The sequence below is a fragment of the Macrobrachium nipponense genome, chromosome 29 (assembly GCF_015104395.2).
Source record: "Macrobrachium nipponense isolate FS-2020 chromosome 29, ASM1510439v2, whole genome shotgun sequence".
NCBI lineage: Eukaryota > Metazoa > Arthropoda > Malacostraca > Decapoda > Palaemonidae > Macrobrachium > Macrobrachium nipponense.
In genome coordinates, this window is record NC_061092.1 from 9,714,327 (window position 1) to 9,727,075 (window position 12,749).

Genomic DNA, 12,749 nt, shown 5'->3' on the forward strand with positions numbered 1-12,749 from the left:
TATGATATAGTAAAGTCTAAACTTTAAAACGTAAAGTCCCTCACTTCCCTGGGATATGTTTCTTCTGCCCCTTTGATAGATTTTTCATATCATAGAGAATTAGTGAAACTAACCTGCCTTTGATGAGTGCCAAGTTAAAATAATTAGGTGACCAGCGTTTACAGTAGAGAGCCAAAGTAAGTTAAAGCCTGGTCGGATCTAAAAAGTATGAATGACTGAACAACCAAATATTAGATACCAGACATGCATGACCCAAGCAACTGCAGTGCAGCCGCAGCAGCCGTTTTGTTGTTGCGATTGGAGGATGAACGAGGAACAACAACAACAGAACAAGTCTCGTAGGGGACGACGGGAGGCCCTAGTGGTGGGTGGGTGGTTGGGGGGCCATTGTAAATAAATGCTGAACTAGAACATGGGTCCCTCTAAAGGATGCTGCTGTCAAATATGATCCATTCTAGTTTACGGGGGAGGGTGGGGTGGGGGGAAACTTTCTCTCTCTCGCCTCGTGCTGACTGACCAGATTTATGTCATAGAAAGTGGAAGGCTTTTGCGTAGAAAAAGACTTCTTGGACAGAAGCCCCTGACGGAGAATACATTATTCTTTTCTCTTCTCTTCTCTTCCTCTCCGTTATCTTATCCATTCGTTGTGTTTTGCGCTGGCTCGTCCGTCCCAAATTTCACTTGTCCAAGATTTTGGCAGGGTGCCAATTGTGAAGTGGAAAGAAGGAAAGGGTGAAATATAGATGAAAGTGAAAGTGTATATATATATATATATATATATATATATATATATATATATATATGTATATTATATATACATATATACATATATACATGTATCTATGTATCTATGTATCTAATGTATATATATATATTAATAGATACATAATTATATATATAATATATATGTATATATATATATATATATATATATATATATATATATATATATATATATATATATATATATATATATATATATATATATAAGTATGTATGACTGTGTAGTATGCATAATGTATGCTCGTGTGGTAACAAACATTTATTAGTCCTTGATGTTTTCATGCTAGTTCAAATCTCAAATAATACGATAAAAGGGTCAGTTTGACCCATGTTAACCAAATTTTAGTTTAAATCTCATATAATATAAAAAAGGTCAGTTTGACCCATGTTAACCAAATTTAAGCCCCTTACTAGTTACTCCATTGGCCACAATCACGATAAAAAAAAATCGCCTGCAAATTGAAACCCAGTGTCACCAAATTTTAGCACCTTGGCCACAATCACGATGAAAAGAAAAAAGAAAAAATCACCTACAAATTGAAATCTTGTCATTTGTTGCTCGCTTTCTCTCGCCAGAATATGGAGGATATTGGCTGGGGATGCCTGAGCTCCCAGGACGGCAAGTCCTTGGCCGAGAAGATCCGCAGGATGCAGAAACTGAGGAAGACTGGGGACTTGCCTCCTTCTTACCCTAATGGTTGGTTCGCCATCGCCGAATCCAGGAACGTGGCTGCTGGACAGGTAACCAGAGGAACTTGTTCAATGATTTTCACTGATTCCGAAGTTGCTTAGTTTTGTGAATTTTTAAGTTAATTTTATCGCCGTTTCTGAGTCCTGTATAGTGATAATGTTTTATGGTGACCATGAAATGATTGGTTTCTTAGTTTTGTGAGTTTGAGTTTATTTTTTGTATTTATTTATTTACTTATTATTTTTTGCTGATATTGATGATTGGTTTCTTAGTTTTGTGAATTTGAGTTTGTTTTTTGTATTTATTTATTTACTTATTATTTTTTGCTGATATTGATGAATGGTTTCTTAGTTTTGTGAATTTGAGTTTATCTATTTATAATTTATTTATTTATTTATTGTTTTTTTTTCTGATATTGAGTCTAGTTGTTGTTTGTCACAGTGAAATGTTAAACGTAAAAAAATTACATTTTTTAAGTATTTAAAATTTTTCAAAGGTAATCCCGGTCAACGCCCTCGGGGAAGCCCTGGCAGTTTTCCGAGGCACTGATGGAGAAGCCCACGTGGTCGACGCCTACTGCCCCCATCTGGGGGCCAACATGGCCGTTGGTGGGGTCGTGAAGGGCAGCAGCCTGGAATGTCCCTTCCACGGATGGCAGTTCGATGGGATCGATGGATCGTGTGTACACATTCCTAATTGCGCTAAAGGTATACAGTTTTTTCTTTTTTCGGGGAGGGGGGGGGGGGGGGTTGGGGTTTTTTGATTGACAGGACTTAAGTGTCATTAGTTCTCCAGGCCGTAATTACAATGATGGATAAAACGAAACTATTCACGAACAACTATAACCTAATGCCTAATTAGGCTCATGAAGTGTTAATTAACAGTTATATTTGATTGCTATTCTGTTATTGTATGCCCGTGATGTAGTCTTGTCACTCTTAATTATTAATGAAAGTTTTAAATGACTGGCAAATTCATTCTCCCCCCTTAGAAGTGGCACCCAAAATCATTTAGAAGTTATATAGGAAGTTATGAGAGTACTTGCAGAAAAAAAATTCCACGGACTGTTGAACTTCGTGGAAATTTGAGTGTATCGAAAACAATTAGGCCAAGATGATTCTGTAGCTTTTTAGTTCTTTGTGGGGGAATATATATTCCCTCTGTTGAATTCTGTCTTCGTTATCCAGGGAAAATGTTTTTAGTTCTTTTTTGGTGGGAAATATATTCTCTCTGTTGAATTCTGTTTTCGTTTTCCTTGAAAAATAGGACTTTCAAAAAGTAAAGGCTTTATGGTGTCCCCTTGAATGACGCGGCAGTTTGCATATCGGAGGGAAACTGAAGTTAGCATCAAATCTTATTACTATTTTGTTCTAAGAGGTTCACAATAATAAAAAAAATGTTGCGAGTTCGTGTATAATTTAAAACCCCATTACAAAGCTTTCGAACTCTTCCTCGAGTTCATTTTTTTTTACTGAAGATGAACCCAGGGAAGGATTCGAAAGGTTTGTAAAGGGTTTTTAAATTATATACGAACTCGCAACATTTTTTATTATTGTGGACCTCTTAGAACATTATATACTATACTTTCGCGATAGTTTTTCCCAACCAGCTATTATTATTTTTTTTTTCTCTCTATCACAGTCCTCCAATTCGACTGGGTGGGATTTATAGTGTGGGGTTCCGGGTTGCATCCTGCCTCCTTAGGAGTCCATCACTTTTCATACTAGTATGAGCGCCGTTTCTAGGATCACACTTCTGCATGAGTCCTGGAGCTACTTCAGCGTCTAGTTTTTCTAGATTCCTTTTCAGGGATCTTGGGATCGTGCCTAGTGCTCCTATGATTATGGGTACGATTTCCACTGGCATATCCCATATTCTTCTTATTTCTATTTTCAGATCTTGATACTTATCCATTTTTTCCCTCTTTCTCTTCAACTCTGGTGTCCCATGGTATTGCGACATCAATAAAGCATAGTCCCCAGAGATCTTTGCCAGATAGCTTTCTATCATCCCTCTGGTTGGTGCTCGTACCACTTATTATGCAAGTAGCTGATGTTTCTTGCACAGGCTCCAGTGGAGGGCTTTTGCCACTGAATCATGCCTCTTTTTGTACTAGTTCTGTGCAAGTGCCGGGCATTCGCTTGCTATGTGGTTTATGGTTTCATTTTTCGTATTGCCTTCTACTATATGGGGAGAGATGTTATTTCCGTCTATCGTTCTTTGAATATCTCTGGTTCTTAGGGCCTGATCTTGTGCCGCTGTTATCATTCCTTCAGTTTCCTTCTTTAGCTCTCCCCTCTGTAGCCATTGCATGTGTCGTCGCTGGCTAGTTCTTTAGTCTGTCTCATGTATTGTCCGTGCATTGGTTTGTTGTGCCAGTCCTCTGTTCTGTCTGTCATTCTCCTGTCTCTGTATATTTCTGGGTCTTCGTCTACTTTTATTAGTCCTTCTTCCCATGCACTCTTTAGCCACTCGTCTTCACTGGTTTTCAGATATTGCCCAGTGCTCTGTTCTCGATGTTGACGCAGTCCTCTATACTTAGTAGTCCTCTCCCTCCTTCCTTGCGTGTTATGTATAGTCTGTCCGTATTTGCTGGGTGTAGTGCTTTGTGTATTGTCATGTTTCTGGTTTTCTGATCTATGCTGCGGATTCTGCCTTCGTCCGTTCCACTATTCCATTTGCGCTGTATCTGATTACTGGCCCTGCCCATGTGTTTATGGCTTTTATCATATTTTCCGGCGTTGAGTTTTGACTTGAGTATCGCCTTGAGTTCTATGCATATATTCTTTCCTATGATCGTGTCCTTCATCTCTTGGTTTTTTTTGTATATCCCCTCCCTCCATTATTCCCAGGTATTTGTATCCTGTCTCATCTATGTGTTTTGATGTTTGCTCCCATCTGGTAGCTTTATCCCTTCAGTTCTCGTTACTTTGCCTTTTTTGTATGTTGACTAAGGCGCATTTTTTCTATTCTAAACTCCATCCTGATGTCCCCAGATACAATCCTTACAGTCTGGATTAGGGTATCTATTTCCTTGATGCTCTTACCATACAGCTTGATGTCGTCCATGAACATCAGATGGTTGATTCTGTTGCCTCTTTTCTTGAGTTGGTACTCGGCATCCATCTTATATTATTATTATATTATTATTATATTATTATTATTATTATTATTATTATTATTTTTTAATTTTCTTTTTATTATTCGCAGTCCCGAAGACAGCCAACGTGAGGACGTGGGAGGAGCCGCGAGATGAACGGCTTCATCTTCGTCTGGCACGACGCAGAGGGCCGGGCGCCGATGTGGGAAATCACCGAAATCAAAGAGATTACCTCCACAAGTGGACTTTTCGGGGCCGCACTTCCCACGAGGTTCTGGCCCATATACAGGTGAGTTCTCTCCCCCCCCCCCCCCCCTCCTCTCTCTCTCTCTCTCTCTCTCTCTCTCTCTCTCTCTCTCGTTATAATGGGGATATTCACTGTAAATACTCAACCACTTGTGGTTTCTCTCTCTCTCTCTCTCTCTCTCTCTCTCTCTCTCTCTCTCTCTCTCTAAATAATGGGGATATTCACTTGGAAATACTCAACCACTTGTGGTTTCTTAATTTTATAATGGGGATATTCACTTGGATACTCAAGTACTTGTCTCTCTCTCTCTCTCTCATGGTTTCTCTCTACTCTCTCTCTATCTCTCTCTCTCTCTCTCTCTATTATAATGGGAATATTCACTTGGAAATACTCAAGTACTTGTGGTTCTCTCTCTCTCTCTCTCTCTCTCTCTCTCTCTCTCTCTCTCTCTCTCTCTCTGCCACAGAAGTCTCGTTGTTCAAACTTAATCTTAAAAATGATTTTCCCAAATTTCCTCCGTGTCATTCAATCATTCCTTCCCTCGTCAGGAAATTCCCGAAAACGGAGCTGATGTGGCCCATCTGCTGCACCTCCATCGTCCCAACATCTTCAAAGGGTCCGATCTCCGTGACGCCTTTGCAGACAATCAGGTGAGGAGACCAGATCAACTAGGGTTACTAGACTATATGAAGCCAAGGGCTGGTTGTTGGTTGGACTGGAGAGGTTGGGGAGGGGGAGGGGGACTGTCATCGGACTATAGACATCTTGGAGGAATTATAGTTTCCTCCAAGGACTCTATGAAGCAAGGGCTGGTTGTTGGAGTAGGGAGGGGGGAGGGGAAGGGAACCAGTAGTAACAGGAAAGGGAAGTAGTAAGTGAATTCTCACTTTTTTAAAGAAACGTGAGAAGTGATCAGAATAATTTACTGGAAAAAATGAAGGGGCTCTGACCAGAAAAATGAGAAAAATACTCAATTCATTATGAAAGTGAATGACACTGAATTTTGGTATCTTATTTTTATGATAAAACTCTAGACTCACCATGATTACCCAGTTGCTTTGAGCCTCTGCTTGTGTACCAGATAGTTATCTCCCTACCAAAAACATTCCTATAGTAATGAATATGAAATATGTATCCCTTAGTATGCCACGAAAGTTGCCTAAAGGGGCGTTTTTCCCGTTTGACCCGACTTCCGTACCAGCAGAGTAATGTCCGCGTTACTTATGTGTATTATTGTTATAAAATTCCATTTTTATTATTATCGTCAGGTTTTGGACGTGGCCCAGCACATCTGGGACGGAGAGTGGAGGTCCCGGCCAGAGCCGGAGTCCCACACGGCAGAACTGAAGGTGACCCACACATTCGCGCTCTTCGGTGGCAAGTTCAAGATCCTCACCATGACCGTCAAGGCAGAACAGGTAAAAGATTCGTAAATGTCAAGTATTACCTTCCGTGCTTTATTTATTTCATATATTTATTTACTGATTTGTGCATTTTTTTTTTTTATTCGTCTGGGTTGAAAATGAATGAGATTTTCTGATAGCTGTTTGATTGTTGTATTATGTCATTGATGTAACTTTTTTCGCATTGTAGACTCCCTCTAGAGCTAAGGAAAGGGGAATTATGTTTCCAGTTGGGGCAACGCCCCCTTATCATAGGTGGATAATTAAGGGAAAATATTGGACCAGAGATGAGAAACATCTAGGGATGAAAGCCTCCTAGTACAATGTAGTGGTTAAGGTTTCTTGGAGGTGTAGCCAATGGGGCCAGAACGGTGCTTAAAATAATCTCAAGAAAACTCAGCAGGCACTTAACTGTTTATATTAAAAAAAAGGTTTGTTGAAACCATTATACCCCAGGAAAGGCGGTAGATTTCCAAAAGTCTACTACACATAGGACATCATAGGCCTAGATATAAAAGTTGTCTGTTTATTGACCCCGTGACGTTTGTCTTCGATAGATCGGGCCAGGCGTCGTGCACTTGCACTTCGACACAAGCCTAGGCTCCGGCGTCCTCATCCAAGTGGTCACCCCAGTGGAGCCTCTGCGTCAGAAGATTGTGCATCAGTTCTATTCGTCGTCAAGCTTCATCGCACCTTACGCAAAATTCGTCCTGCTCTGTGAGGCACGCCATGTAAGTAATACAATAATTCGGTTTAGATATCCCTTTTTATAACCGAATTTATTTGCCTTTACTCATTGGAGCTTGTATTGCCTTCAGAAAAATGTTTACACCCTCTCCCCCATTCTGTTTCCTCCGTAAGGGGTGGGGGTGAATTGCTGCCAGTGCACCTCACATGTTGCACTGTAGGAGTTACTCAAGGTTCTTTGCAGAATCTCTCTGGCCCCCTAGCTGGAACCCCCATCATACTAAATTATCTATCCATATTCTCTTCCATCTTTACACCACCTTCTAGCAATTGTTATTTCCAGCGCTGAAAAAAAAAAACCATAGGTCCCAGCGCTTGGCCATTGAAAGCCCAAATTTTAACGTTTATATTCCCATTTCCTTCCTTCCAGGTGGAGAGAGACATCATGATCTGGAACAACAAGCAGTACAAAGCTCAGCCGATGTACGTCAAGGAAGACCGCTTCCTGAAGAAGTTCCGCTCCTGGTACGCGCAGTTCTACTCTCAGAACAGCCAGCAGTTCTCCTTCAGGAACGAGACACTGAGCTGGTGATTTCGAGAGACGCAGTGACGACGACCTCGCTTGCCTTCATTATTACTTTCTAGGTCACTTTCTGGACCTTATCCCAAGCTTAGCGCCGCAGAACCTGAAGGAAGAGGCACAATTTCCTTTCTGGGTTGTCAAGGGATGTGTTTGTGTTAGTCGTCTAGGGTTTCAGCAATTCATAGTATGCAAATGCATCCTTAGAAGTAAGGAAATATGTGGCTGGTATGTAACTTGATGCATATATAGATGACTGTTTAGTCAGGTAAACAGGCTCGATTTGTTACAGGTAGGAATCTGCAAAACTGTTATTGTAAACCTTGTTAATCATTGTTAATCAGAAAGTAAGACCAGTCGATTACAGATAGAACTCGGTGAAACAAATAGAAAAAAAAACTATTACAACCATGGGCATTTAGGACAGTCTGTCGTGAACTGTTAACTTGAAACCGCAGGAATAATTCAGTTAAATAAGAAGCTGTGACAGACATTGCAATCAAAAACTTACTCTTCAACGTATGCAAGGACAAATCAGTTATGGAACGCGGTTAAGAACAAGATATGAGCTTGTAAAGGCATATCTCTAGTACCAGAGTTTGTGTGGCCCATACATACATACATGTATACACATGAGTAAATAACTTTAAGGAACTTGTATAAGAAACGTGTAGGAACAGAACTTTCCCTTAAGAAAGTGCTGTACGCTGATTTTGTTGTGGTCACGAAGAGGAACGGGACAATCCTGGTGATTCTAGCGAGCGAGACAAGTCTTATTATGACAAGCAAGGAAAGGGATATAAGTTTGCTGTATCTGAGAACGTGGAAGAAAACGCCGCTCAGCCGAACGTTATCATAGTTAATTATGAGCTGAAAAATTAAGTTAAAAGTCCAAACCTGGAGCCTTAAGGAAAGGTTTGATGAATCATTGAGGTTATATGCTAAGAAAATGTTAGTTCACAACTAGTAATTAGTTCAATAATGCACAGCTAGTCACAGCTATTAACTAGGCAATTTTAACGTTTTTTGGAGGTTTTTGCTGATAGTATAAAAACGAAAACCTATTAAATTCAGATCGTTAGTGACTATAGGTTAAAGATAATCGTGCAAAAGAAAAAAATGACATTAGGAAACAATCTTGTCTTTATTGATTATGATTTGTAATAACCCCGTTATCCACAACCATCTTGGAGATTATTCTAGACATTTCAGTCTGTGCGATGTGAATAACTGATAATTAGAACTGTGGGGTATACCAAAATTCATCATGAAATTATGAAAATAATTTAGTAGTTGCAAATTTATCATAAACCGTGTTAAATATGTTAAATTAAATCGGTTTGTTAAGCTTTGTTCAGGTTTCATAAGATCAGAAAGTTAGCACAGGTTAAGATTTCAAAATCGTATTGCAATACTTTAATTAATTATCGAACCTTCTGTGTCTTGCTGCTGACAATTAGCGTATATAAGCTCCATTGGTACGTATATGTAGTCTATCTTGAGAAAAAAAAAACATACGCTCATTGTAATCGTTGTAATTGTATATAGTATGTTTTAGTAAGCGTATGTCTGTACATATGTATTTAAGTAGGACCGATGTCTCTCATCAAGTAGAATTATTTCATAAAAATATCATATAGGTTTGCGTATAAGTAAATTGGCCTTAAAGCTGAAAGTTATTTACTAAAAGGCTGTGATTTGTATCATTTTAGCTTGGGATTACGCGGCATTACGAAACTGAGATGTGATGGTTAAATATTAGGCCTATAATTGTTTTGTGGGAAAAGTCTAAACAGCTGTTGAAATGGAAAACCAGCTACCACGGCTTAGAAAAGCAAACTTTCACGCTTAGATTTGGGTCAAATTAGTACAAATCGTCCACGTGTGATATATATATATGTAAAATAATCAGTTGGATCCGGTTAAAGATTGTCTTCTGGGCTTTTGTTATTTTTAATCAAATGTACTACAAGAACGTGAGAATAACAAAACATAATTCTTGCAAAATTTCAAGTTTAACGTAAATTTGTGGAAATGCGTATGATTTTATTTATAAATATAATAACTATAATATTAATAATAAGCCACTGAGCTTTTATTTCTTTGCGTACTACATACGGCGCTCGAGAGGCACTCACTACCTCTTGATATTCAACTCTTATTTTGCACATTACACGTATATATATGTTTTGGGTATCTGTATCGTGTATTAGCTTCAGGTAAGCTAATAACATAGCATGTGTATCTTATGTAGAATTTCAGTTTAGTTAATAGTACCATGTATCGTCTTGTATATCGTATGTAGAATTTCAGTTTAGTTTTTAGTACTATGTATCGTCTTGTGTCAGTTGTTTTTTTTTAATGTGTTATTTTACCCTATTGTTCTTCTCCAGTGTATGTTCAATTATTGTTCTGTGAATTTTCTCATTTCTTGCTGTTGCAAACTCTGCAATAGATCATTCTCCTACAGGGGAAATGTTTCAATGGTATTTAACGCTACAAAACCAAATGATAGTCTGCTGACTTAGATTTATCCGAGAAATTGCACACATTCCGTCCGTTTTATCATCATCCACCTCACTGTAGTGTGACACATAGCACAACTCTCTTCTTATTATTAAGTTTATATATATGTTCCTGATGACAATACCACGTAAAGGCCGTAGTCTTAATTTTACAAAATAAAATAAAAACCGTCCTTTATTGTAAATAGGAAATAAAAGTACACGCGAATTAAAACCAGGTGGTTTTATTTACTTTATATCCACATTTTTTGTTTTTTCTCTAGTTCTTATTTGCCTTGACAGTTATTGTGCAAAAATGTAGTGGACTGGCATTTATTTTGCAAAACCATATTGTTAATTGTCAGTTATTGTGCAAAAATAGTCAACTGACAGTTATTTGGCAAGATCATATTTTAATTGACTGATTGCACAAAATTTTAAAGTAATTGCACAATATTTTAATTGACAGTAATTGCACTATTTTAATGGACAGTAATTGCACAAATTTTTAGTGACAATAATGGCACAATATTTTAATTGACAGTAATTGCGCAAAAATACCTTCAAAGATTTGTTGATACTGCACAAATATGTTGATATTGCACAAAATGTTGAATTTTTTTTTTTTTTTTGCCAAAAATATTTTGATATTGTACAAAACATTGATAATTGACAGCTTTTTGCCGAAGGTATGTTAACATTGTACAAAACATTTTTTTTTTTTTTTTTTTTTTTTTTTTTTTTTTTTTTTTTTTTTTTTTTTTTTTTTGCCAAAGATATGTTAATATTGCGCGCACAAATAATAATTGACAGTTTTTTTGCCAGAGATATGTTGTTCATTGAGACAATTCTTACGTAAATATTGTTAATTGAGTACTTTTTCAGAGATGAGTTATTCATTGACAATTTTACTCAAATGTTAATTGACAGATTTTTTTGCCAGAGATATTGTTCATCGAGACAATTTTCACGTGAATATTATTGACATTGTTTTTGCCAGAGGCTTGTTGTTCATTGACAATTTTTATATGAATATTGTTAATTGACAGCTTTTTGCCAGAGATATGTTGTTTATTGACAATTTTCACGGAAATATTGATAATTGACTGTTATTGACAGTTAATTTGACAAGGTATACGCAAGACTTTGCTACTTTTTCAGTAGGTAACAACGACACCGTAAAGAAGACGACAGTTGGTACTAACGAGTGACAGAAATGAAATCGTCTCCATATTCCAAGTGGATTTGGTTGACTTATTTACTCGAGAAAAACCCTTCAAAGTGCCATCTTCGGCCCCAAGAACCGGTGAGTGTTAATGATCGCATCAATATGACTGTAATTAATGGTAGAAAATTAGAAATACCGAATTAATTTGGGAAAATCGAAATGAGCTTAGGCCGAGTTGTAGCCTATATAGTAGGCCTATGGTTGTGGAAGCGCTCTAAGGCAAACCTGGTAATTCTAAGCCCTCATTCCGAGGTCAAGTAGACTATGGCAGTTGACGTTTTCCTACGTTATTTTACTTACTGAACAAGAATTTAAAGTAATATTTATTCGGACGACTGTAATTAACCCCCAGGGGCCAGTACTAAACACGGCGAAATACATTGGACGCCCAACCCTAGTGATGACAATGTGTCCATGAGGGTACTACTCGAAGTGGGAACACACTCATATGGGAGCTTCATTGAGTTTCAGTATAACATTACAATTTGAGTCGACTTTCAGAAAAACAATGAGGCGTTATTGTTTCCAAATCATTATCAGAAGAACGATAGGTTAATGGCCTAGAATTTACTGCATTTTGAACATCAGTAATGATAGTCAACAGCTCGAAATATGACAACTTAGAACGTCCAATAGCTTTGTACAAACAACTCTTCACAGTGCGTATCAACCGCTCCCATGTGGCACCCACCCACACAGAGTACATAGGAATTTTGGCATGCTGTACTTTATCAAAAACCTGAAAACTTGCCTTATACTCATCTGACAAAAGAGCTCTCTGCAATATTTCTCCACCAGCGACAACTGACTTGGCATTGTCGCAATACAAGTGCGAAGGGATCCCATACACATTAGTAAATCGAGTGAATGCAAGAACAAACTGAAGGGTGGACATATCAGGAACTAACTCTTTGTGCAAAGCACGGACATTTAAACATGTGAACAGTAACATATACATTTTGACATTTTTTCCTTCGTCTCTCACCCAATGGTGCAAAGTGAAGTCCACACCTGTGTGTTGGAAGGCTTAATCAGATTTACTCTGTGCTTTGGCAAATTCGCCATTCTAGGGTAACGGAAGGAAAGACTATTGAATTTGCGACAGGCAATGCATTTGACCAAAATATCCTTAATTACTTGTCTCATCTTGGGAATCCAAAATCCACCAGTTCTAACATTGTTCAAGGTGTCTGGGAGACCAAGAGCTTACTTCTAAGGTGGAAAATTTGTATTTTATAGGATGTATACTTTTGTATTTTGCGAGAAATATCCCTCCAACGACCAAACAAAAGCACGCTGCATGTTCTGTAAAGTGAACCTCTTGAGAGCAATGCCACTGCCATAAGTGAACCAAATCTTAGAGCAACGATACATGATCGCTTTATTTTCATTTCATGGGTTGAATCTCGTCAAGGCTTCATTGGGTATTCTTCAAATCGGTATCTCAAGATATAAAAAATAAATAAAGAAGAGAAATCCGTCACGCAAACTTTTCTTTCGATTTTCGTGTCGGGTTTTTCGCCGTT

At 38.1% G+C, this 12,749-nt stretch overlaps 1 protein-coding gene across 9 annotated transcripts in view; it reads left to right on the plus strand.

Moving 5' to 3' along the window:
* The window catches only part of LOC135206105 (cholesterol 7-desaturase nvd-like), a 271,484-nt gene extending 261,254 nt beyond the window's left edge, over positions 1–10,230 (plus strand). For all 9 annotated transcript variants that reach the window (XM_064237333.1, XM_064237335.1, XM_064237338.1 and 6 more), the window contains 7 exons: positions 1,360–1,524; positions 1,971–2,181; positions 4,685–4,863; positions 5,370–5,471; positions 6,090–6,239; positions 6,782–6,955; positions 7,342–10,230. In XM_064237333.1, coding sequence (XP_064093403.1) covers positions 1,360–1,524; positions 1,971–2,181; positions 4,685–4,863; positions 5,370–5,471; positions 6,090–6,239; positions 6,782–6,955; positions 7,342–7,503 — 1,143 coding nt within the window. In that variant the 3' untranslated portion in view covers positions 7,504–10,230. The remainder of the gene's footprint in view (positions 1–1,359; positions 1,525–1,970; positions 2,182–4,684; positions 4,864–5,369; positions 5,472–6,089; positions 6,240–6,781; positions 6,956–7,341) is intronic.
* The last annotated feature ends 2,519 nt before the right edge of the window (positions 10,231–12,749 follow it).